Source organism: Dermacentor albipictus, chromosome 3 (assembly GCF_038994185.2).
Source record: "Dermacentor albipictus isolate Rhodes 1998 colony chromosome 3, USDA_Dalb.pri_finalv2, whole genome shotgun sequence".
Lineage (NCBI taxonomy): Eukaryota > Metazoa > Arthropoda > Arachnida > Ixodida > Ixodidae > Dermacentor > Dermacentor albipictus.
In genome coordinates, this window is record NC_091823.1 from 47,233,453 (window position 1) to 47,257,904 (window position 24,452).

General features: G+C 46.3%; 1 protein-coding gene across 2 annotated transcripts in view; it reads right to left on the reverse strand.

Moving 5' to 3' along the window:
• asrij (OCIA domain-containing protein asrij) overlaps positions 1–9,106 on the reverse strand; it is a 30,220-nt gene extending 21,114 nt beyond the window's left edge. Inside the window, exons 1-2 of one of the 2 annotated variants that reach the window (XM_065426937.1) lie at positions 8,948–9,106; positions 1,604–1,673 (exon numbers count right to left, since the gene is read on the reverse strand). In XM_065426937.1, the coding sequence (XP_065283009.1) occupies positions 1,604–1,673; positions 8,948–9,028 (151 nt within the window). In that variant the 5' untranslated portion in view covers positions 9,029–9,106. The remainder of the gene's footprint in view (positions 1–1,603; positions 1,674–8,947) is intronic. The other variant, XM_065426938.2, reaches the window with a different exon arrangement.
• Between the last annotated feature and the right edge of the window lie 15,346 nt (positions 9,107–24,452).

Sequence of the window (24,452 nt, forward strand, 5' to 3'; positions counted from 1 at the left end):
GTTCCAAACTGTTCCCCCAGCGCAGCAGCCCCATGCACTAGCTATTCGAGCGTGGACTACCAGCAACCCAGGTTGGTGGGAAAACGGTCAGATAAATAGATAGATAGACAGCCAGCCAGCCCCTGGAAAGTGTGAAGTACCCTAACAATGCTAATCGCATTAAAATCATGATGCAGAAGCATGCCTCCATCATTCCTTGATGGCATTAAGTGATGTGTGCACAGTGGTTGCTACAGCCAGCACCTTGCTCTTTCGCCACCTTTCTTGTGAGCATGTGGTTGAACTGCACGAATGCGCACGTTGACAGATAAAGCAAACATGTTTGCAGTGTACAGGTCTCCTACACAGGCAGATCCCCGTCATAAAGTGCAGCAATGCACATTGGCCACAGCTCCAGTATTTTCTGGACTTTTATCTCAACAGTACAATACCTAGATTATAATAGCACACCACAGAATCATTAAGGATACGATTATGTTGCAATGCTGCGAATTGATAAACCACACAGAATAATTTGTTCCTGCAGTTAATTCCTTATCACGTCGTTTATCATATATGAAATGCATAGAATACCTTCTTGTAGAATAACAGACTCAAAAAAAAAAGAAAATCCTACATATTCAGCCAGAATCTACATCTGCTCCAGCAATAAATAGAACTTTAGCACTGTAAAAAAATTTGGAGTTATTTTTCCATTAAAAAATGTATGTTCGCAGCTCCTCATGCAATGAGCAAAACATTAATAAATAAACAGGTTATTTTCACAATTTATGCACTCTAAATCAGTGCAAAAATATCAGGGCATTTATTTACTGCTTATTGGCCAACTGCGATGTTTTGATCAAGAAATATGAGTGGTACTCTGAGGCAAGCATTAACTACTTTTACAATTATGAAGGTATTTTGTGGAGGACAGCAGATATTTGTTTCCTTCCAAAAGAACAAATTTGGAGGCCAAGTTTAATGTTTGTACAGACTATACTCTTCCTTAGCACCACTATTTCTGTACAATAGGTCAGAAAATGAACACAACAGCAGTGTTTACAATGCAGATAGATCAGGCCTACCATGTTCCAAGAGCTAACAACAGCAGCAGCAACAAAGATCTCTCACAAAAAAGAGGAAGAAGGTTTCTTTATCAGCTTGCAACAAGCTCCTAAAGACTATGCAAAGCAAGAATTAACATAAAACTAAAGTCTATAAATGATCTGGCCTAGATATTGAACCTATCAGTTAGTCGGTCAAGGATGACATCACCAAATATTAATGAAACTTATACTTGCTGGAGCTGTGAGGAATACACACCACTTCTTAAAGCAATGTGTCAAGTTTTTTAAGTGGTTCTAATGTTTTCTGCAATTCAAATTTGTATTTTAGCATGGTCACAAAATATATACCCACAACTACATCATGGATAATATATGATAGATAACAATTTCGGCTCATTAAATTGTAATCAAGCACTTATTTATGCAAGTGAGGTTGGTTTAGGTATATATGGCCTAAACAAAAAATGGCTTGAGTAATTTTTTCACAAGAAAATAATTCATGCAGTAAGGGCTTAACTTTTGATACATTCAGCAGATGACATTGAAAAACTCACCGCGGTACTTGAAGCTTTCACTGCTGCATTCTTGAAAGGCCCTTACTTCTTCTGGCGATAAAGCATGGCCCTTAAATAGAAGAACAGATATGCTGTATGATTATGCTCAAATGATACAGGAGCATCCATCAAGTCGGTTTAGTTGATTGACCGATTGACGGGGCTTAACAGCCCGAAGCAGCACAGAGAACATGAGAGATGCCAAGGTAGGAGCTCTATAGGTAGCTCTATAGGTAGGCTCTATATTCAGTTTCACCACTGACAATTTTTATTATGCATACAAGTATAAGCACAGGAAGGCTTCTGTTTTTCAGTCTCACTAGAATGTAGCTGCTGCAGACAGGAATTGGAATGCATGACCTCATGTGCAGTCGGAGAATGCAACGGCCGGTGAGCCATAGCACCAAGTCAAATGAAGTTGGATTTATTGTGCTATCAGGTGGCTATGTAAAGATTATGCAGCCTTTTTGTAAGCATAAGTCCACATGCCATAGTATTTAGAGGTCTTCATGTAGTACAAATTGATGGGTGTGTACAATGGACACAGTGTACATGCAAAAGGAACACAGTTGTCCTAAGAGAACTTGCAAGACATTAGAGGAGATAACTTCACCTTTCTGGGTGCCCAGTCTAGAGCACACAGTGGTGTTCTGAACAGTGTGTGCCACGTATCGAATAGGCCTGCCATGATGGCTCAATGGCTATTGGATTGCATTGCTCAGCACAAGGTCATGGGTTTGATCTCGGCCATAGCGGCCTTATTCTGATGGGCCCGTGTATCATGTTTTGGGTTCACATTAAACTCCAGATAGTCAAAACTATCTTGGAGCTCTTCATCACGCTGTCCCTCATAACCTACTATACATTTTTGGTATGTTGAACCCCACAATTTATAATTACATTTTCATGTGCCCTATGTCCTGGCTTGAGACCATTTGTTCTGAACATGTTCTGCAAAATGAGCTCACTGCTGCTGCTTCTTGCTCTGCTACCAAGTTATCATGGCATCGTTTTATCAACCACTTCACCCTATGCCAGGCGAGCCTCAGCAGCTGCCAAGCTGGCGCTTGGACTGCTTTACCACATCACATGACTTGTCGCTAATTAAATTAGCCAGCTTTCCTGCACAGGGAACAATGCGACAGTGGTGGCCTGCAAATCAGGAAGCAATTGCTCAAAAGCAAACTGTCAACCCACAGTACCTGACAGATGGCACAAATGTACACTAAAGTACACCATTCAACTACTTCAGACAAGTATGTAACACAGTTGTGTGCCCACAACAGTGTAAATTTTACGTTTAGTTATTTTTACACATGTAAGAGATGCACAAATTGGCAGCATTTCGATAGTTTCTCAACCTCTGTATAACACCCTTTATCATTTTGAGTGCTGCCTTTTCCATTTTAAGAGAGATAAAACTTTATTGTGTCCTTGATGAGGTTCAGGGGTGGTGGGGGTTGGGAGACTAACCCCCAGTACCCCCATTCCTCAGCCGCCGGCCAGTCCTTGCTTTCTGGCAGCGTCTTTGGCCATCCAGATGGCCCAGAGCTGCTCTTTTGGGTCCAAGCTGAGCAGCGAAGTCTCCCACTGCTTGGCCATAGTTATGATGCGTGTAGTGTTAGTGCGGTGGGTTTTGGTAGGTGAGGCTTTGGGGCATGCCCAGATAATGCGATCAAGTTCAGCGTGCACCTCGCACGCTTTGCAGAGTGGGGATTATGCATCGGTGTAAATGCGTTTGTATAGCACGGAGTTTAGGAAAGTTTGCGTCTGGAGTAGTTGCCAAGTGGTGGATGGAGATTTATTTAGTGTTTTGTGTGTTGGGGTGTAGCATAAACATTCTCTGCGGTAGCGGAGGAAGATTTCCCTGAATGTGACCATTCAGTCCCGTGCATGACTGTGATGCAGAACAGAAGGCTCGTCAGGATCGGAAGACGCAGGAGAAGGATGATGCGCCCAGTGTGCGAGAGCTTGGGCGGCATCATGGGCGGCTTTATTTCCAGCCAGACCTGAGTGACCAGGGGCCCAGATAATCTGGACAGGGCGTTGCCTCGAGGGAGGTGTTCCAGAGAGTACCTTCTGTGCTTGGGGTGCTATCAGTCCTCTTATGTAGTTGCGAATGGCCATTACAGAATCGCTGATGATGCAGTGTGCGTTGCTAGAGGCACAGGCCAAAGCAATGGCCATTTCTTCTCTTTCTTCGTGTTGAGTGGTGAGTATTGATGGTGTCACGGCGAGGCGGTACTGCGAGCCTGCAACCACGCTGACCACCATGATGTTCTGGTTGGGGTATTCCGCTGTGCTCACGTAGGCTAAGTCTGCGGCTTGGTCGTAGTAGTGCTTCTGTAGTCATCCAGCTCTATTTGCACGTCACTCCCGATTGTGTTCAGGGCAGATGTTGTGAGGCATGGGCGGGATAACTAGCTGAGTGCATATGTTTGGAGGGACGGGTACTTTTGGTCTGAATTGGGTGGTGTAGGTTACGCGTAGGGCACCTAGAATGTGTCTACCCATGGTGGAATTGGTGAGTAATTTGTATTGGCTAATACTCTGAGCTTCAATAAGCTCGTCTGTGGTGTTATGAATGCCTAAGGTGTCCAGTCTCTCATTAGAGGTGGAAATGGGAAGATGTAGGGCTTGTTTATAGGCCCTCTTGTCAGTTGGAAGAATGTAACACATTTGAAACCATCAACAACAGCTTGCACAACAGCAGAGACAACTGTGCGACTTTTGCAATTTTCCTAAACAGCTTAGCTGCATAGGTAATGCATAATAAACATTTTTCCTCATTGCTAGCATGATGACTACCAAAAAACAAAGGATTGCAACTGCCACCGTACTGCCTCTACAAGTAAAATAGCAGTCAGTGCAGCATTATAGCCCAAACAATGAAACGTTCCTTTCCTTAGACCGCTTCCTAACCTTACGCGAGGCCTCCCTACAGTGAAGGACCGATGGAGGAAGCAAGCGTACTCTGAAAGTTACCTTTGCCCGCCCTCACGTAAGGAACGGTTGCCGCATGCTTGGGTTCGAGAGGATTTCTTAAAAGCTTTATGCGAACTCCATTATTCCATAAAAAGATGTTGTATCATCGCATAATTTTAAATTGAAGTGCTAATATAGAGACATGTGCATGCTTTCTTCTAGTTCTGTTTACTAAACGTAGAAGAGTACCACATTATGGCGCAAAACTTGATGTGCTACAGCAACGCTGGCACACTGGCGTCGTGCAATGCCTAGCAACGCCTGGGAACGCCACTCATGGCAAACTTGCAACTGAAACGAACAAGCCTGGCAAGACGTGCCGTGCTCACACTTCTCCGCAGGTGGGCGACAGTGCAAGCAAATGTCACGTGGCTAAGCAGTGAGGTGAAGTGCTCGTTCAGGGCCAGAAGCAGTGTAAGGAAGCATGAAGGTAGCTTTGGCGCTACCTTATGCCGAGGAAGCATCAAGGAAACCCCTGAGGGCCCCTCAGTAAGGAAGCTTTCAGAGTGACACAAGGTGGCCTTGCTGCAATGAAGGCTTCCTTACCGAGGTAAGGAAGATTACATTGTTTGGCTCTATATGCACATTTGTGCACTTGTATGCTTGAAATTAAAGTTTGCCGTCTTTCACTGAAATTTTGACATCTCTGTTATTTTCAAGCTGTTTTCACAGAACGTACATTTTTGACAATGTAAGGAGTGGTGCCTGGAACGAGTTTGGTGCAAAGAATACAATTTGGGGTGGCGTTAACACAGCATTTCAATGGCCATGAGAACAGCCTAGATTATGGCCGCTGCCATGTGCCAGGGACACCAGCACACAAATTTTGCATCTGCCCAGTATACATGCAGGAGCGGCCGCAGCCTTGACTGCAGAAGTGACTCACTTGAGCCTCTAGCCTGGCAACCATAAAAGCCAGGGCGTTTACAGAGGACTTTTATTTTCAGTCCTTAGCCAAATCCAAGATACGCTACACTAAGAGTATGAGCCATGATTCAATATTTTCACTACAGAGAACTGGACTCAACATTTTAAGCATGCTACCGTGTTATGATCAGAATTTATTGCACCAGTATTCTCGTCATCAGCTCTCTTCATCCCTGCTTCATTCCCCTTTCCAGAAGAGGGTTGCAGCACCGAAAAAGACAACACATAGCAAGCGAGACGGGACAGGCACCTGTCCGCTCGCACCTGTCTCGCACCTGTCCCGTCTCGCTTGCTATGTGTTGTCTTTTTCGGCGCTACTTCTGGAAACATGCACCAACTAGCCCCCCAACAAATATTATTCATTCCCCTTCCCCAGTGCAGAGTAGCTGGTAACAGAGCACAGGCTCAGGATGAACTCTCTGCATTCTTATACATAATGTTATATATATTGTCAAAGAGACAGGGCGAGCAAGCCGCGAGAGGTGGAGGAAGAGGAAGTGGATTAAAAGGCGAGACACTCAGAAGGATGGCCGACTGCCTCTTCCTTTACAATGGTGTAGCCAATGGACCTCAAAATTTGAGGCACCTGGCCTCGAATTACATTCCCTGGAGTGATGATGTCCTCCTGAATCCCATTGCTGTGATCATTGCTTTGTGTAATGCCGGTGGGTACCCGTCCTTGACCATATTATCCACAGCTCCGAGTGCCTTGGGCCTATGGGAGGCCCTTGCTTGGGCCTATGGGAGCTGCTTGCATACCAGGTCTTCTTTCGGGGGTTGCATGTGATATTTTGGCACTGTTGCAACAGCCACGTACCATCGCCAACTCTACCCCCTCTGCTGTCACACATCATCTACTACCAGCATCAAATGAAGGTGCACTTCCCAAGATTCACGGCTTCCAAGATGACCCTGAATTATGGGTAAGAATTGCTGACCACTTGGCAACCTTCACGCTTGCCTAGAGAATGTGAAAAGGTCTGTTGTGAAGTGGCAACATTGTGATGCTCCTAAGACGTGGAACAGCTACAACGGTTACACATAGCAGTCATGGGAAGGATGGAGTGCAGCTTTTGTTGTTACTTTCAGACAGCTATCCTCCGCTTATGGTGAGCAGTTCATGCAAATGTGATCTTGTTGCCAAATGCACAGTGAAGATGTTGCTGCCTACATAATTGAGAAGTTGAAGCTCCTCTAGTGATGCAACATGACCTGGAATGTTCTGGCTGCTCAACACTACATTGTAGATGACATGCTCGAATCCTCAGTCTCCTGGAGCAACTCTGCATGATTTTGTCTGCAAAGCAACCCAGCTTCAGAGGACCACAAGCACCCATGTAGAACAACAAACATGCCACGAGCGACGCAGTCAGTTCACCTGCGGGTGCCTTTGTGGGACTGGTGTTGACATACTTGAGCAGCCATCAGCCTGCATTCACTACCAGATGCCTCCACTTCTGCCACTTGGAGTCCATGTGGAAGGCATCGGCCATCTGTCCGCGCTCCTTGATATTGGCATTGAACTAATGACCCTCCTCCGGCGTCACGCTCCACCAACTGGGCATCCATGGTTTTCATGACAATGACGATATGACGATATATATATATATATATATATATATCGTCATCATCAGCCTGTTTTATGTCCACTGCAGGACGAAGGCCTCTCCCTGCGATCTCCAATCACCCCTGTCCTGCGCCAACAGATTCCAACTAGTGCCCGCGAATTCTCTGATAGCTACAAAATTAAGGAAGTGGAGACCAAACGATAGAGGTAGAGGAGGAGGAGGAATAGAAAGAAGTAGAACAAACCCCTCAGCAAGGCAACTCAACATAAAATGGGTCACAGATGGCAAAAGAATAATAACGTGAATGCCATCCATTGGCTCTGTACAGTTGTATGCAGCCAACAGCACCCTGCTGTAGAGTAGCAGCAGCAGCTAAGGGGTTATTCAGGCCAGAATGCAGTGTAGATGATGCAGCTATTCATGTATTTACCCGTGTTGTGCTGCTGCTCTCACGACCTCACAAACGGAACTTCATTAAAGAAACACGAAGGTCATGATATGAAAGGATTATAAAAAAAAAAACTAATGACATTTGAATCAACCAATAAGAAACTGCTGCAACTGCACTTTTGCCTCTGCCGTTGTGAAATTGATAGGTCAAGTCCCTGAAAGAAGGGAACCCCAGAGGATTACATTTGGTGTTAGTGCCGCTGGTCCACGTAAAAGCCCTCAGCGGTAACACCATGTCCTTCGTGCAAGTAGCGTTTCAAGTTATGAGCCAATAACGTAAGCATTCAATATATGGCATAGCCCTGCTGGAGTAGCTCTGCACATTGCCAAATCCAGCAAATAACAAGCGCAAGCGTCGACCTCAAGTTTCTCACAGTTTCCAATCCAAGACAAGCACATTTTACTGAAGTTAACCGATATACCCGAAAAGGGCTGGCACCGCTGCATGACCACTAATGAGCAATTTTTTTTAGGAAATCCACGGTTCAGCTGCCATTGATAGATGAAGTTCGTGGTTCGCACACTTCTTTGGCTTCTGAATGCACCAGCGTTGATTAGCAGTTTCATCTGATGTATAGATGTTTGTACATTCACTCCACCGGATGACGTACTAATAAGAAACCGTTAATTCAGTGCTAAAGCAGCACTCTTGACAGTTGTAAGGTTTTGGAGCGACTTGGTTTACAGTAAGTTGACGCTCCCACTTCAGCCATATCTCGGCATGTTTTGATGAAGCATCACCAGGCGCTAGAAGCGAAAAACAACAAGCTCGGTATTTGCGACAGCTGACCACGCCTACATCTGCTTCCGTGATTTAATTAAGCGGATTTTGTAAAAGTATTTCAACTTTACTGAGAATAATATAAAAGAACTAACTGATAGAGAACGTCTTTTAACCTAAACTCTTATACAAACAGCTGGAGGGCAAAAAACGGAGTACGCGCCAAGACTGGTCAGCTGCTGCTGTCGTGAAACGGATCATATCAACACAGACGCAACAAGACAAGAAACCGATGTGAAGGTACAGTGAAGGTCGTGAAGGAGAGCATCAAATTCGTTAGTAGGCAGTGCGTTCAGATTGACAATGCTTTTATAAACAAACAGGATTGTTTTCGCAAGGACTCGGTCAGCAGGGCAATGACCTCGCTTATGCTGCAAGTTTCTGTATGACGCAATTTTTGTAACACTTGGTCCCCTTGAAGAGAGCAACTACTTGGGCCACATTGGATAATATGAGAGCCATCACCCCTACTCTGCTGCACTAATGTCCCGCAGTCCGTGCAGGAAAATGATAATTAGAGGCGACTTGCCCCGATAATCACGACTGCAGAAATTTAACGGGCCACGAATGAGCCGCACGACTGTTTTACTGCACTGACGTTTATATCTCATGAGGTATTGATCAATGTCTCACTTGGAGCCGCGGCTTCCTATCCTGATCGTAGCCGCCGGCCGTTACCTCCGATGGAGGCAGCATATCGCTGGAAGTCGCCATTTTCTCTGACGATGGTGATGGAGATGGTGATGCGGCCAACACTTTTACCTGGCGGTCCTGACCAACGTTGGTCCTGACTACTCCGCTCAAGCACTGCTCAAGTGTGTACAAGGTATAAAAATATTGTATTTAAAATAACTTAGCAAGATATTATAATCACTACATGATATTTTAGTATTATATGGGCTGTGCATTTATTTTATTGCCGTAAGTAGTTATTCTTTTTCTCCCTCCTTTTATGGCGGGATGTTTGAAAGGGCACCTCGTCTGTCCGTGGTCACTGTCATCGCATCGAAATTATGTATAATAAATTTCCGGCTGATTTACTTCCGCGCCAACATACCTTCGTGTTCGGGAAACATTGCCGTCATGCACTAACATTAAAGGACACTTGACGGACATGCTTCGCACCAGTGATCGACTAAAGTAATTAGGCGCATGTAGTAGAGAGAGCTCGTCCCAAACTAGCCATGTTATTCGTTTTCTCTTAGCGGTGGAATAAACCTAGAAAATAGGCAGATCTGAGACACGAAGTGTTGCATAAGAACATAATTATTCAACGCGAAACAAATAATTAAACCAGGAACGTGCGAAACAAATATTCTCGCGCGTTCGTCGAGGAAAGTATACAAAAGGGCAGTCATGCAGTAAGCTGGGCCTCAATTTTGTAGCGATGCCTTTTCCGACGCTATTCCATCGCCAGGCATCAGAGCTTCGCCATTCTTGAGTCAGAGTTACGTTCCGTCCGCTTATCTAGAGTTCAGCCCCTTTAGTGAACGGTGGATAGGTAGATTTATGCTCGAGCCACACAGCGCCGCAAGCAGCACCGCACGCGTGCGGTCGTGCGAAAAATCTCGCATATCTAATACTTGTACATAAATAAATTTCAGTTTACACTGTGTACGGTTTACACTGTCCACAGAGTGTAAAGTGAAATTTGTGCGCAGCGGAAGGCGTCTCTACAAAATTGTGACCTTATAGTAACTCAAGATCAGTGAAACAACATCCACTGTGGTTAAAAGAAAATGAACAGCGCTTAAAAATTCAAACGCCACTGATTTCGAGACCATTTAAATGCGTTGTTTTGTTTGCAGGGTTACTATCCTGAACATTGTAAAATTCCGCCATGTTGTAGAAGTGAGTAATTGCGGCATTTTAAGTCAACCAGAGAGGCTTACAGCAGCCTCTGATTGGCTCAAAATGCCGCCATAAACAAATTGAAGAAGGTTCACCTGCATTTGTAACAGCAGCCTGATTGAGACTCCAAAACATACAATTGGGACTAATCCATATTTAGAGGGACACTAAACGCAAATATTAGGCTAAAGTGGTCGATTAATGCTCAAGAACTTTTAAGGCGTCAATATTATCGCGAACAAAGCTTTAGTAATAGAGAAATTTAGGTAAATGCAGGACTCGATTTGCGACTCACCCGGAGATTGAAGTACTAGCCCGATGACGTAGGAACTCCTCATTATATATCTAGTACTAGTACTCAACCACTAGTAATAAAAAGAGCATTGCATTTGCATTATAAGACGGAATAAAATGATACTTGTCCAGTTCTATATTAGATTTTAAGAAAAAAAATTATTGACATTACTCTTGGCAATGACGCGGGCAGTCGAAAGGTTTCGTCTTCGCTCGACTCTGAACAGCCCGCGCTTTCGCGTTTCAGTAATTTTGTTATCGCGTAGTGCTGCACTGCTTTTGCTGGCTCGCGAAACTCGCACGAACTGCAAGTAACAGAGAATTGGATGCCCGAACGGTCCACGCCTCTTGACAAAGAGCAACAGCAGCGGCAAATCCGACGCTCTGCCTTGTCACGGTTTCTCCGTGGCTGCGCGCTTGCGTATCGTAAAAAAAAAAAAGAAGAAGAAAAGAAAACTAGCGCCGACTGTCGGGCGCCGTTTTACTCACCGACGGCAGTAAAGTGCGATGATGGCGCATGCAACGTCACCCCTTCCCTCTCGGGAACGGGTAATTTGAATTGCTCTAAAGGTATGCGGGGCCCTTCAGACGCAATTTTCTCTTAAACAAAGTCTTTTCTTGGCACGAAACAAGCGCTGCGAGGTTTCTGGAATGGTAATTTAATAATACACATTGACCTAATATTTCGTTTTAGCGTCCATTTAGAAACCGGCTTTCGCTCGAAAGGTTCCCTGAAAATTGGGATTGACCTGCGATGATATGTCGTAATACAATAAAAGTGCGAAGCGTGAAGTACAGTATGAAAATCAAGGCAACATGCTCTGTCTAAGATTAGGGCGATGTGCACGGTACATTGCGCATGTCGCACCGCTTTCTCCGAACATTGTACGGTGCCGTTTTTGTGCGCGAGCATTGCTCTGCGAGAAGTCAGCTAAACGCTTGCGGCTCGGCTAATCAACTAACGAAGATGAAAATTAACGAGACTTCTTTCTTTTTTCGTCTGTGCATCGTCTAAAGTCAAGAGTAACTTAGTGGACCATCGATGTTCGTTATCCAACACGATGATGCATAATATATCGCCGCTTTTGTAGTTAGCTTTCGGCCGCATCTCATGGTTGCACAATTGCACGGTATCCACAGGAATGCTTCGGCGCGTTGGTGCCGTCCAAGGTAAGCCGCAAGTCCAGCGTGGGCTAGACGTCGTTCTCTATGCCTTCTTTCTTTTCACGCCACCAACACACGGCCGCTCCCGATGTACGTCCCTGTTTCTCCCTCTCCCTACTTCCCCATTCCTGCCGCATTGTGCGCGCACGCTTAACTGGGACAAAGCGAGCGTTCCCGGCTCGAAAGAACAATGACCACGCCACGCGAGTCGCGCACGGGCTGGCGTGCTTAGTCGGCCCTGAGCCTTTCGGGTTAGGGCTGGTTTGCCTTCGCTGCGAGCTTGGCCGGTCCCGTCGACCAGCTCAACTAGGCGCCTCCGCTGACGAGATCGAAACCAGCTCTCCCGCCTCTCCCTTTCGCGCCCGCCTTTTATCTGCGCGGCTGGAGCCGCGCGCGCTGAGCGCGGGTGGAGGTGTTCACTGACAGCTGCTCGCCGTGTTGCGTTGTGCAACCTTCCGGAGCGACTGCCGGATCTCTGAGCGCGCAGCAGGGAAGCACGGGGAGGATAAAAGGTTCTAGTCCGGTCCACGTGGCTTGAACAACCTCCCCCTTTTCCTTCCGCGTTTCCTTTCCCATCTCCCCTCTTGCTCTGCTTCGATGCCCGTCCGCAGGAGACTGCTGCCCAGTCGCCTGTTCATTATTGCACGGCTCAGCCGTTTATCCTGACATGGGCGCAGCGGTAGGCAGAACGCAGGCCATCGCGGCATCTCTCGCGGGGAATAGAAGTGGGGGCGGGGGGGGGGGGTGAGGGTTAACGCAGTGCGCTGAGGCTTACCTCGGCGCAGCTGCTTTGCCCGTCGCAACACCACCACGGCGCGGGCTATAGCTGCACTTTTGAGAGCGGCTCTACAAATGAGCGTGCTAGTCGCTCTCGTCGTATGTCATCAGACACTCGTCGCCGGGCTTGTGACAATCGGCTCATGTTGAACGGTGACTGTTGGACACAATGCGCGTTTGCCCAATACTAGAAGTTAGTTTCCTGGATCATATTAAATCTAATTAACTTCTTCGCTAACACGCCGAGGAATGACCGCGAGCGATGTAATCTGAAATGGCGTTCATTAGAGACACAGAAAAGAAAGAAGGATGTAAAACTGAGTATGAATGCCTCATAGAGACTGGACGACATTTCGATAGATAAGCCTATCTTTGTCAAATGTGCAATGGTATTTTAGAGATCTTGTTTTAGGTGTTAAATAGAGTACCGTCACGCATGCGTAACAGACAGTGCACGCGTCATGTATAAGAAACAGATTATCCAAAATTTATCAAACGCCTTTTGAAACTTATCAATAGGTTCGAAATGCCGCGAGAGAGTTTCCGCATCTTCCGCATCAGTCATCTTCTTCATGTACCCACGGCACAGGACGCAGGGGGTTCTTGTTTGGAAATGTCTTTTCGAACAAGGAGTTTCCCGCTAAAGCCCCAGGCCACGTGCTTCCAATAAATTGCAGCCGTTCACAAGCATATATTGCAAAGCCAAGATTAATTTCGTAAACTTGCGCAGAGCACGTCGCTGGCGCTTGATACCCTGTGGGCGTGGGTACATTGCGTATATCGCACCTCACTTTGTCACAGCTACGCGTGTGCGCACAATGTAACAGGGATGTGGGAGTATGGAGAAGGTGAAACAGGGACGTACATCGGGGGCGGCCATGTTGGTGGCGCGAGAAGAAAGGGTGCATAGGGAACGACGTGTAAACCGAGCTGGGCTTGAGGCTCTGGATAAGCAATCCTGTGGATACCGTGCAATTATGCAACCATGGGATGCGGCCGAAAGCTAACTGCTTATACTTGAGGGCACGCAGCGAAACGGTGATACATTATGCATCGTCGTGCCGGATAACGTACGCCGATCGTCCGCTGAGTTCCTCTTGACTTTAGACGATGCACGGACGAAAAAAGGAAGTCTCGTTCGTTTTCATCTTTGTTAAGTGGCATTATTGCTTGCGACATCTGCGCAAGATTCGTTTATTGTTGATCAGCACATAAAGATTGTGTTGCATTAGTATTTAAACGAAAAGTCAGCCTGACACGTTTTCTGGACGTTATATATAGGTTTGCTGCCACAAGATGTCACCCACGTGCCTTAAAATACCTGTAGCTAAGTCGGTGACGTTATATTGGCGTCATTGGGTGCACAGTTTGGACGCGAAATTAAAACCGAGGAAATTACTGCAGAAACTTCCTCGTATGACTTGTCAGATAAAGCGTAAGCATTATTTTCAGGCGCTCATCTTGCACTTAAGTAATGAATGATATCAATTGAGTGGCCGCAAGCTACGCACACTATGTCAAGAATGACGCAATGTGCTGCAAGTGTTGCAATCACATGTTGCAGTTACCTAATTGGTACAACTTAATTAGTCGGAATTAACCTTATTTGATAAAATATAATGTAACTGTAATTTTTCAGAATTAGGGTTAAGTAACGTAATATCAATTATTTGTCATTGCCTATATTAATGTTAAGTGGACTTAAGTTATGTAATCGGAATTAATACTATTCTACTTAGGTAATCTCATTTACTCTAAATCAGTTCCCATTAGAACGAATCAATTTCCTGTTACTCAATAGAAATTAGACTTAAGTCTTCTAAATTACCTCTAAGTCTGATAGGGCTTAGTTAAATTAAAATTAGTCTTCATCAGGTTAAATAACTATAATTAATCTCCATTATGCTTACTTATTCTTCATTAGTCTTATGGCGTCTTATTTAGGCTTAATTAATGTCATCGTAATCAATCTTATTATTCTTTTATTAACCTTAATTACCCTTAATACCTTATCAGTGCTCACTATATATAGTCATAATCGCAAATATCAGTAGTCAGACGTAGTCATCATTCTCGTATATATCCGCATTGGACCTCATGTATACCTATAGAGCGTATCGTGTCACATGTTACAGAGAGACGGACAGATTTCCGAGGGAATCAGCCCTAGAATGCTTACACATTAACATTAAGACCTTCAAGTGTTTTGGAGCAGCATACTGTTGGTGGGTGCCAGAAAACGAACATGCGTAATACAGAAGGCAGCTTCCGACAGAAATGAGAGTCATGATGGATTTGTAGCGCCGACTTCTACACGTGTAGATGATCCTGGTAACCCAAAACCTGGAGTCCAGTCGACTGGAAAATTTGGTGTCATGTCCCCTTTCAATGCAATAGAGTATATCACCGGCAAAGCCCGAAATATTCGAGACATCCATGCTGAAGCTTTCTGAGGTGCAACCATGAAAGCGGGAGGGCTAGAATATGAAAGAAAGTATTTTAGCAAATATGAAGCCATAGCGTTCTACCTTAATGTTCTAATCTTCCTGCCCTCGTTCGAAGAAACTTCAGCTTGAACGTCTACCAACAAGCTCGAAACCTCATCTCTGTGTGATGCATTCGTGTTGCAAAAGAAGAGACCGAGGCCGAATATTTCTGTCTACTTTAGAGCTTTTCTCTGAACGAAGTACGATGGGAAGGGAAGTTTAGCATTCGTACTATAGTGTAGGAAAAATGTAAATTTGCACGACGATATCGCAGGCTGTTTCCGCTTAGAGCGCAGATTTCAGTGAATGTTTTCTGCGGAATAACTAAAGAAAATTAATACGCAGGAAAGAGTGAAAGAAATGTGCTCGCTAGACTGATTTCATGCCGACATTACGCCGCGTGGCAGCTGATATACGAAAACGAACTAAAGAAAATTATCTTCGTGCTTCAGTACAACTTAAATCACTGAAGAGCCAGTAACTCGCCAAAGTGTTAGCAACAGGTTTTCCTTTATTTAGCTTTATTTTAGAGTGTTCTTCCATGGCTAAATGCATTGTGCTTGCTTTGCTCGTGCAAAATCATGTAATGAACGTGCTCCTTTCGGTAACACGAAACCTTTTGAAAATGAAGGTAAATACGTGAGAAAAAAATAGCTCGAGCTGAAAGCAGGCGCAAGCACTCCATCTTGCTCCGAGATCGCGTGGATCAACCAAATCAAACGGACTTCGGGTTTCGGTATGTGGTGGATTGGGAGCTCTTCGTTACACAGTAAATGACAAAACACTGTAGTGAAAACACAAGATACAGCATTTATTGCTCCTTTTGCGCAACACCCGCCAGCCGCAACACATGCAATGAATGCAGTACGCTAATGCTAGTGCCTCTCTTCGAAGCCGAACGGCAAGCCTTCCTCGCAGCACACCGACAGGCTGCGCGTGCCGAAATACCGCAGCCGAAAAGTAGGGAGCAAGTTCCTCTGGCGCTCAGACTTATACACGCCGTTAGATGGCGCAAGCTTCGGAACACTCACGCCATCTTTCGTTGTAGCTGCGTAAATACTACACTAAGTCACTCTTCCGTTTGTGACTTAGGCGGGGAAGCCGACTGCCAAAAGACGCGAGAGTCGTGCGCTGAAAACGAACGTCAGTGGACGTGAGGGAGTCGGGCGTTTCCACAAGTACCAGTAACTTAGTGTCCATCTCCGTTAATGAAGAACGGCAGTCGTTTCCTCAAATGGCTGCCGATCTCCGATTTATTTTTTGTCGAATATTAAAACCTCATCTAAACGTAAAATTCCCTTTTCATTTATAGCTGCACCATGCATATTTTTTCTGTCTACGTGTGTCATATATGTACCTTCCTGCACTAACGCAATCTACCGTCCTCCCTCTTAGTATTTTTATATGTCGATTATTACATTAACTAGCGAATATGTCTTCGTCATCGATGCATGAGAATGTTCTTCAGGCTTACGACAACGCCTTGAAAACAAATCAACGGTAATCGTTCCAGTATGTGACGCCCAATCGCGGTTCGAAAAGTGCTAGCGTGTATGCTTCTATTGAACTTGACAGGACCTTGATGACAGAGAATAACAGTGACTGCATCTGTGCAGTTCTCGGCGTCTGTCGTCCGGATTACAAATATAGGCTATCCTGTTTCTCTCCCGTGTAACATTGTTGTCACTCACTCACTCACTCACTCACTCACTCACTCACTCACTCACTCACTCACTCACTCACTCACTCACTCACTCACTCACTCACTCACTCACTCACTCACTCACTCACTCACTCACTCACTCAATCAATCAATCAATCAATCAATCAATCAATCAATCAATCAATCAATCAATCAATCAATCAATCAATCAATCAATCAATCGAATGAAACCTATATCCGTCAGACAAAAATGTACGTGTGTGATATCGAAAGTCCTCGGAAGTTCAAGTTCCTCGGTGCTACCCGAGGGCCCGAGGCTGGGTACTGCGACCATCGCCCGTCCAGCACTGGTGATTCACCTTCTGGCGTTCGCTTGGCCTCATTTCATGTCGCGCACGCTTGTCGCCAGCAGGCCTGCGACCATTATCGCGTTGTCTCTGAGTCGTGCCCCGGAGCAAGACCACTGGATAGCCAAGGGAATGGGGTGAAAATCGTGTTAGGTCTCCACGCGCGCCGACAGCGGAGCCTACATAAGCCAGCTGCGCCTTCGGTGATCCGCGAGCGCATCGCGGCCTGTGGGTTTGCTGTGCAGCGCCATCGGCTTGCGTTCGCTAACGTCCTCTTCTGCTTCTTGCTCCCAGCGTTGGCTGGACGAAATAATGCACGAAGGAGCAAAACATCTGCGGTGCCGAAGGTCCTGTGCAAAGGACCAGCTGTAGAAGCCAGTATAAGGCCGGAAACATGATACAGAGCGAAGGAACGAAGTAGAAAAAAAAAGAAAGAGCAGCGCAGTGCAATCGCGAGGATAAACGGATGTAGGCTGACCGTGGCAGCACAAGCAACAGGGCAGCTACGCAGGATGAAACAGAGAGGAACAGATAGAAAAGTAACGCCCACAGCGACATCCGGGCAGAACGAGCAGAATGGGTTGGGTAGATTGGAACCGAATCGGGATGTAGACGAAAGGGAACCCGCGGCGAAACGAATGCGAATGGGAAAGTGACTGTGACGCGGCAAAGCCAGGGGGAGACGCAGGGTGTGGAAAAGCTGCGACAACAAGAGAATAGCAAGAGAGACCGTGGCGGGAGGCCGAGTGAGCGAATGAAGAAAAACATGAAGGGACTCCGTCATCGGTGCGCCAAAGTTACTCTCTTCGCGGAGCAGTTTGCTCTAGAGGTACGAGATGGCGCTTTAGGCGGCGCCCCGCTAAAACCCCTCAATCTCCCAAAGTAGCGCCATTCACTTCCCTCCTCCTCCGCTCGGCGCGGCCTCGACGGTGGCGCCGCCGGCAGTGGGCCTGCCGTAGCAGACGACGGCTAGCACGCTACGGGAGGAAATCCGCGGAAAAGTTCGTTCGAGTCCTGCGGAGCAGTTTTTTCAATCTGGATCTTGCTTTGTCAGTCGGTAACTGGCCTTAAGAATGTCGTGTCGGATTTGCGGAAGAAATAGAGAAAAGCACCATTATTCAAGGCGTATTTAAGGCGTAAAGCGCGCGCACGTTGAAAGTTCGTGTTGCTGAAACACGACACAAGCACGCGGTGTGCTCAGACACGCGAGTAATTACCAGAGTTTCAGGTTTTGACAACGTAAAAGTATGTGCACGTGGTTTCGTAGGTTAATTTACGTGCCTGCAGGATGCTTTTGTTCGGCCGGCGCGTGAGAGATTCCGACTGTCTGCGGTCAGCAATGCCTGGCAGCAGGGTCGTTTCTGTTTCGCGCCTTTTACAGATGTACGTAGCTCATGCACAGGTTGTGGTGGCCATGAGCAACGTTTTCACACATAGGCGGTATGGATAATTTGAACAACGTACCAGCATATGAAATCGTTATTTATTTATTACAGTGCAAATGGTTAGAATTCGATAGAAAAAAAAGAAGGAACTTGATGGGACAACTGGAAAGAGGTTCAGAAAATAATTATCCCCCTCCCCTCATTGGCACCAGCAACACTTTTGTTGAATTGCTAATTTTATCTCTGTATACTACGTGCGTCTGTATTCTTTTGCGTTGTAAGTTTTCACAAGGAAGCAGTGTTGCGTTAACTGGAACAGTCAAGGCACACAAGACAGAAAAAAAGTTGATTCTTGGGTTTTACATCCCAACACCCCGATCTCATAAGGCATGCCATATTGGGGGCTCCGGATTAATTTTTTTCCAGTTGGGGTTCTTTAACGCGCCCCCAATGCACTGGACACGGGCCCGTTTTGACACTGGCGTCAAAAGAAGAGGTTGGAGGAGCCGTGGCACTTCACAAAGCCGCGCGTTCTTTGCCACTTGCTCGAAGTCAGCCCGCCCGATCTTGTGAATCCACACTTTTCTTCGTTTTGCGTTGCGCCCGGCGGATGGTAAAGCAAAAAGCTTTTTGCCGTCACTGGGTCTGTTGTGGCAACCGTAGGCGCAGCAGCACGGCATCACAATTAAGCACTCGGCCCTAACCCATTGTATAAAACTACCGCGCTCCTTCAAACCGCCTGCCGTACTTCCGTCGCGCAGGCCCAAAAGTGGGGGTCGCAGCGCGCTGGAAAGAAAAGATATACAAAAGCGCGGCGCCTGCTCTGCGCCGGAAAGAAAAAAATATACAAAAGCGCGGGGCCTGCTTTCACGTGACACAGATTGGCCAATGGGGGGCGGAGGAGGCTGGGGCGACAGGAGGAGTGGAGGAGGAAGCGCCTGGGTGAGCGGGGTGGCGGAAAGATCTAAGAATGGCGCTACTTTTGGAAAATTGAGGGGCTTTACGCCCCGCACGTTGCCTCAGTGAAAGCGCACGAATACGAAACCATCGCCGCTTGTGCCCTACTACTGTGCGATCAGCTGTCAAAAATGAAAGTGGGTGTTCGCTACGCACTGTGCTCCGTTCATGCTGCAAAGTGTGGAACGGTGGAGGAAAGGCGTGGGTAGTAGTTGGCTGCAAGACAGTGACTGTCGTATTAAGCAGTGACGCGAATGTGTGTGACCTAGGTGCATGGACCGTTGCTACATAAGGACTGCATATGTTGCCCACTAGCCTTAACGATGCACGGCTTCACTCGAGGAAAAACAACAACAACAACAACTTCACTCCTGCGCCAGCGTTGTATCGCAAATCTACAAAGAAAGGACTTCAACCACGGAACGTTGGCAAGGGTGAATACTGCTCATTATTCAGTGACAAAGGGAGTAGCCCCGCATTCGGGCATAGTGAGCTTCTCGGACTTTCTCTACGCATGTCCACCCCAACTCGTAGGCAAATTTACGTACACTATATCTCCCGTGCACGTATCAAGGATAAATGAATGATCTCACACTTAAATCAATGTGCCGAACTATTAGTGACGGTGACTACACAGACTGCACACGAATGTTCGAAGCTGAGCGTTTCCCAACACTCCACAGAGTAGGAGGGTGATTATACGGAATACGTCTTTACTACCAAGCTCTTACAAAGTACAGATCATCTACGTTCCAAGCCTTGTGCGCAGCAAGAACAAATATATCGCAACTGAGCACATCCGCGAGCGGATTAGGCAGAAAATAAAGAATCAGATAGTGATAGCACCGAGTAACTTTGCCGAGTCAGAAACATGACAAGCAGCTGATTTGAAGTGATTGCCAAATAAATAAAGAAGAGCAAAACAGACTGATTTAATTTATAAGCGGAAAGTTTGGACAGCTTGGAATACACTTCACCTCGCTTTTGGTATACAAGCACTATACATACGCTGCTCGCGCTGTTTAGAAAAGGCGTAATGAGAACGGAAGTGCTTACCTGTCTTCTGAAGCTCTGAGCAAAGCTTCGTGTCGTCCACCCAGTCACTGTCTACGATATCCGCCGAAATGGAGGTTTGCTGAACCGGACCGGGCGTCATGCGCATTCATTGTAAACTCAGAGGAAACGGAGCTACCTGAGGCAAGCAATGGACGCGTCACCGCGTGATCAAATATGGCTGCGTCCATGAGCTACCTTGAAAAGCATCAATACCACGGTGGCACATACACTGATGCCGTAGATGGCGTGTTTGGAAAGAGTGCACGCGCGCGCGCTTGTGTCAATGGGCCTGTTTGTGCGCTCGTGAGGAAAGTGTATAACGTCTTGAATGTCGGGAGAACGTGTGCGTGGTCATGTATTATCCGTAGAATGTGAATAACTGGTCACTAACCAACTCAACGATGAGTTCATGATGTTCCGACACCTGTATGAATTAGTGCGTGTGTGCGTGCGCGCACTGTAGTGACTCTATTCGCACGCGTACTTGTTTGTCCTTTTTCCAGGGATCGCATTTCACCTGCCAACAACTTAAAGTTAACGTTCAGCGTAAAACGCGCCTGCATGATTTGGAACTTACTCGAATGTTTTCGCTGATTCTATCTGTTGTCTATATTCTCGCCGAACCTTACGTAATTAGATTATATGTGTGACGCGAATAGTGTTGTACTATCTGGAAGGTTTGCGAGTACCACCGATAACGCTGGCACCTTCGACGAGTCACGTATAAAAGCCGACGCGCTTGACCTGCAGATCAAATTTCGACAATCGCCAACTGCGCTCGCCGCTATAGTTCTTCTTTGAGTGTCACTTGCTTTTGTGGGCTGGATTCTGTCCGCCCAATAATAGACACTTTTAGAATAGCATTTGCAACCAAACATAAACGCATTACTTAAGTAAAGAAATAGCGTTATCCTCACTGCGCATGCCAAGTGCGTTATCAGTTTTCAATGGTTTACGGGCGTTATGATTACATATGTTATTTGGAGAGTGTAACGTTCGTAATGTTTACACACGCTAAGAAATAGCGTTGTCGAACATGGCGGCATCCATGAATCCTGCTTCAGTGTGAATTCACGTTATGGCGACAGTGATCTCGTGATCTCACTGTCGCGGATCGCCAGAAACTTGAAATAAGCTTTCGCTTCATCTAAACTCACCTGAAACTTTAGTTCTGAAAGCATATAGCGCGTCCAATATATGAGATCGCTCAGAAATTCGGCCGTCCGTAACCTAACGAAACGCATTTGCATAGCAACAGGATGGTTGCGAATGCATTGTCTTGACCTGGATACGTTTGGTACGAGGCACCAGATGGCGCTGTGATATTTAACGTCTTCCTTGCGTTTGGGTTCCCAAACGGCGAACTAAATGTATTGAAGGGACACCCACCGTAACGTCCCGCAACGATGCTTGCGCTTAAAGTACATAAGGAGACAAACGCTATTCTAAAACTGCCTAATAAGATTGCGCTAGTAGATATCTCATGATTACTGTCGATGGTAAAGCGTCATATAGCAATGAATCAATATAGCCGCACAACATACGTATTACCACCGTCGAAACGAGTTTTGTATGAGGCCTGTACTACAGAGGGACTCCTCTTTCGCGCTTCCCCAGAACACGCAGCGCCATCTAGCGCCGCCGCCGCGAAGCCCGCACGTGACCTCCGAAATGCATGGCGCGCCGGCGCGTGCGAATGCTGCGAAACGCGTAATGCGGCAACCGGGTTCCTCTCTCGCGCTTCTTTCTGGACAAGCTGCGCCATCTAGTAGCGCTGTTGAGAAGTTCGCGCGTGGCCTCCGAGACTACAAGCGTGACGTGCTGGTGCGTGCGAACGCTGAACATTGTTCCCTCGTTTGCCGCAAACTCAGTGCCTCATACACGGTTGACCGAATTTGTCAAGACGTTCATTGAAGAGCGACACATACCCATTGCATGGCGCAGCTTTCTAAAGCTTTGGCATAGAAGACGTTCTCTGAAAAGCGGCGCAAATGCAGTGCATTTGTAGCGCAGCCAGCAAATGCGTCATGTAGCTGTCCTTGAGTACTTGCAGCTGTCCTTCAGTCGTGTACCTGTCCTGTGACGTTGGTTCGATTCCGCTCCGCATCGGAGAAATTTAAGGGATTCTTTGTTCGTCATTGTAGAGAGCCAGATTCCTAGTGGCGCATACCTAGTTATCCAAGTTGGTACCAAAGACGTTCATTGAAAAGCGGCACACACCTGCTAGCACATATCCAGCGACCCAAATTGGCATCAGTGGTCGAAGCCGGTGTCGGAGAGTTTCTTCAAACAGCGGTGCTTCCCCAGTCCCGCGCCTAAGTTGTGCATGTCGGCGTGAAAAAGGCTCTTTGAAAGCTGTCCGTATTTACACATTCCCACATACTCAGTGCTCCATGTTGATCCGATGGTTGGCTTCGAACCCTGTAATCTTAGCAAGCAGCCCGATGGGCAAACCACTCGACCACGGACTACCCATTGACCCAGGTAGGCGAGGAAATGGTTAGATACAAGCACAGATAGATAGATAGATAGATAGATAGATAGATAGATAGATAGATAGATAGATAGATAGATAGATAGATAGATAGATAGATAGATAGATAGATAGATAGATAGATAGATAGATAGATAGATAGATAGATATGTAGCTCTCAGAAAGTGCCTGAAGTGCCCAAAGAATGTTCACGCATTAACGTTACTTTCGTGATTCACAGTTATCTTACTGTGTTCTTCGCCATCCGAACGCCTTGTTATAGTGAAACGTCATTAAATCGCCTATCGTCTCTGCCAGGAGAGTACGAGGCTGCCTTTCGAATAAATTTGGATAGCGATTTGCTCACTTTGACGATTATTTGTTTGTGTGATCACCTGCATATGATCGTTGTGCCGAGCGTTGTGTGTGCTTCAAAATTTTGCTATGACGCCATGGTGCAACGGGCTGGAAACTAATGCCGCTGTCTTTGTCCGTCGGCTATTCCGTCCATTCCCTTACGCCGTGGCGTGCGCCATCAACACCATCGCCATGCAATTGTTCCGCAATGGCGTCGTCGTTGTCATTGTTGTCGTCGTTGTCGCTGCGTCACCGTCACTTCCCACCTCCACCACTATAGTGATTGAACTTATGACTTTGCAGCTATGTGCTGTTTGGAGATGGGCGCTCTAACTGTAAACTTCAATGCCTAGGAGTCTTTTGTACAGTCGTTGCGCCGTCACCGTGGTGGTGGTGGTGGTGGTGGTGGTGAATTGTAGCAACAGGCGGGTTTAGCCTGGCGAACAAGGCCGGCAATTGCTCCGCCCGAGCGTCTCGCACAATACCGCTGATGGGTTTCACCATATGTCCATCAACGCAGTCTCTCTTAAGAATTCGATCAGGAGACCGTCACCGTCTTTTCTTTGTGTCTTCGTTGTATAGAGTCAGAGGGGTATGCAAAGGGTTACAGGTGTTCTGCAAAAAGTTTTCGATCGTTCGGGGGAGTCGTGGGCATAAGTATTCTTAGCTACATAAAAGCGTTCAGCATATAGGAGAGTCGTGGGAGTAACAGTCCTCGCTATAAATTTATTGAGTTCTGAGATAGAGGAATCGATGTAGTCGGTTGACATTTCTGCGTTACGATACTCAACGTATATGTCTGTGCAACAGTCGCATTCCTATTACATAAATCTTCGAGAGGCGACTCACTTTCCCTTGTTCCTGGCAAAAAATTTAAAATGTTTGCAAAAAATTGCCGGAAGGCGGCTCACTCTATAAATTTCAATCCTTGGGGGCAGAAGGGAAGTGACATGACAAGGTCAAAAAATGTGCATAAACGAATTATGGGACACCTGTATTGCTAAACTAAAAAAAAAAAAAATAAGAAACGTGTTTAGGCTTCTCTGGGTGCGAAATAATTTCATCCAGCCTGCACAATTCCACTCATGAGCGTGGTATGTATTTGGGCGACACGTAGATTCTTGGAATCACGTTCTTGCTTCGTAAAAGAAATCTAATAGCAAGTCCCACATTTCTTGATGCATCACTCAACAAGAGCTACTCGACGAGTAAATGGCGAAAAAAGCAGGGAGTGAGCACTTGTCTCAGCGTTGTGCCAAAAAGAAAAAAGAAAAGAAAAGGTAAGTAGTTTGCAAGTATGCCGACAATGCGGAGGACTTACATGACTT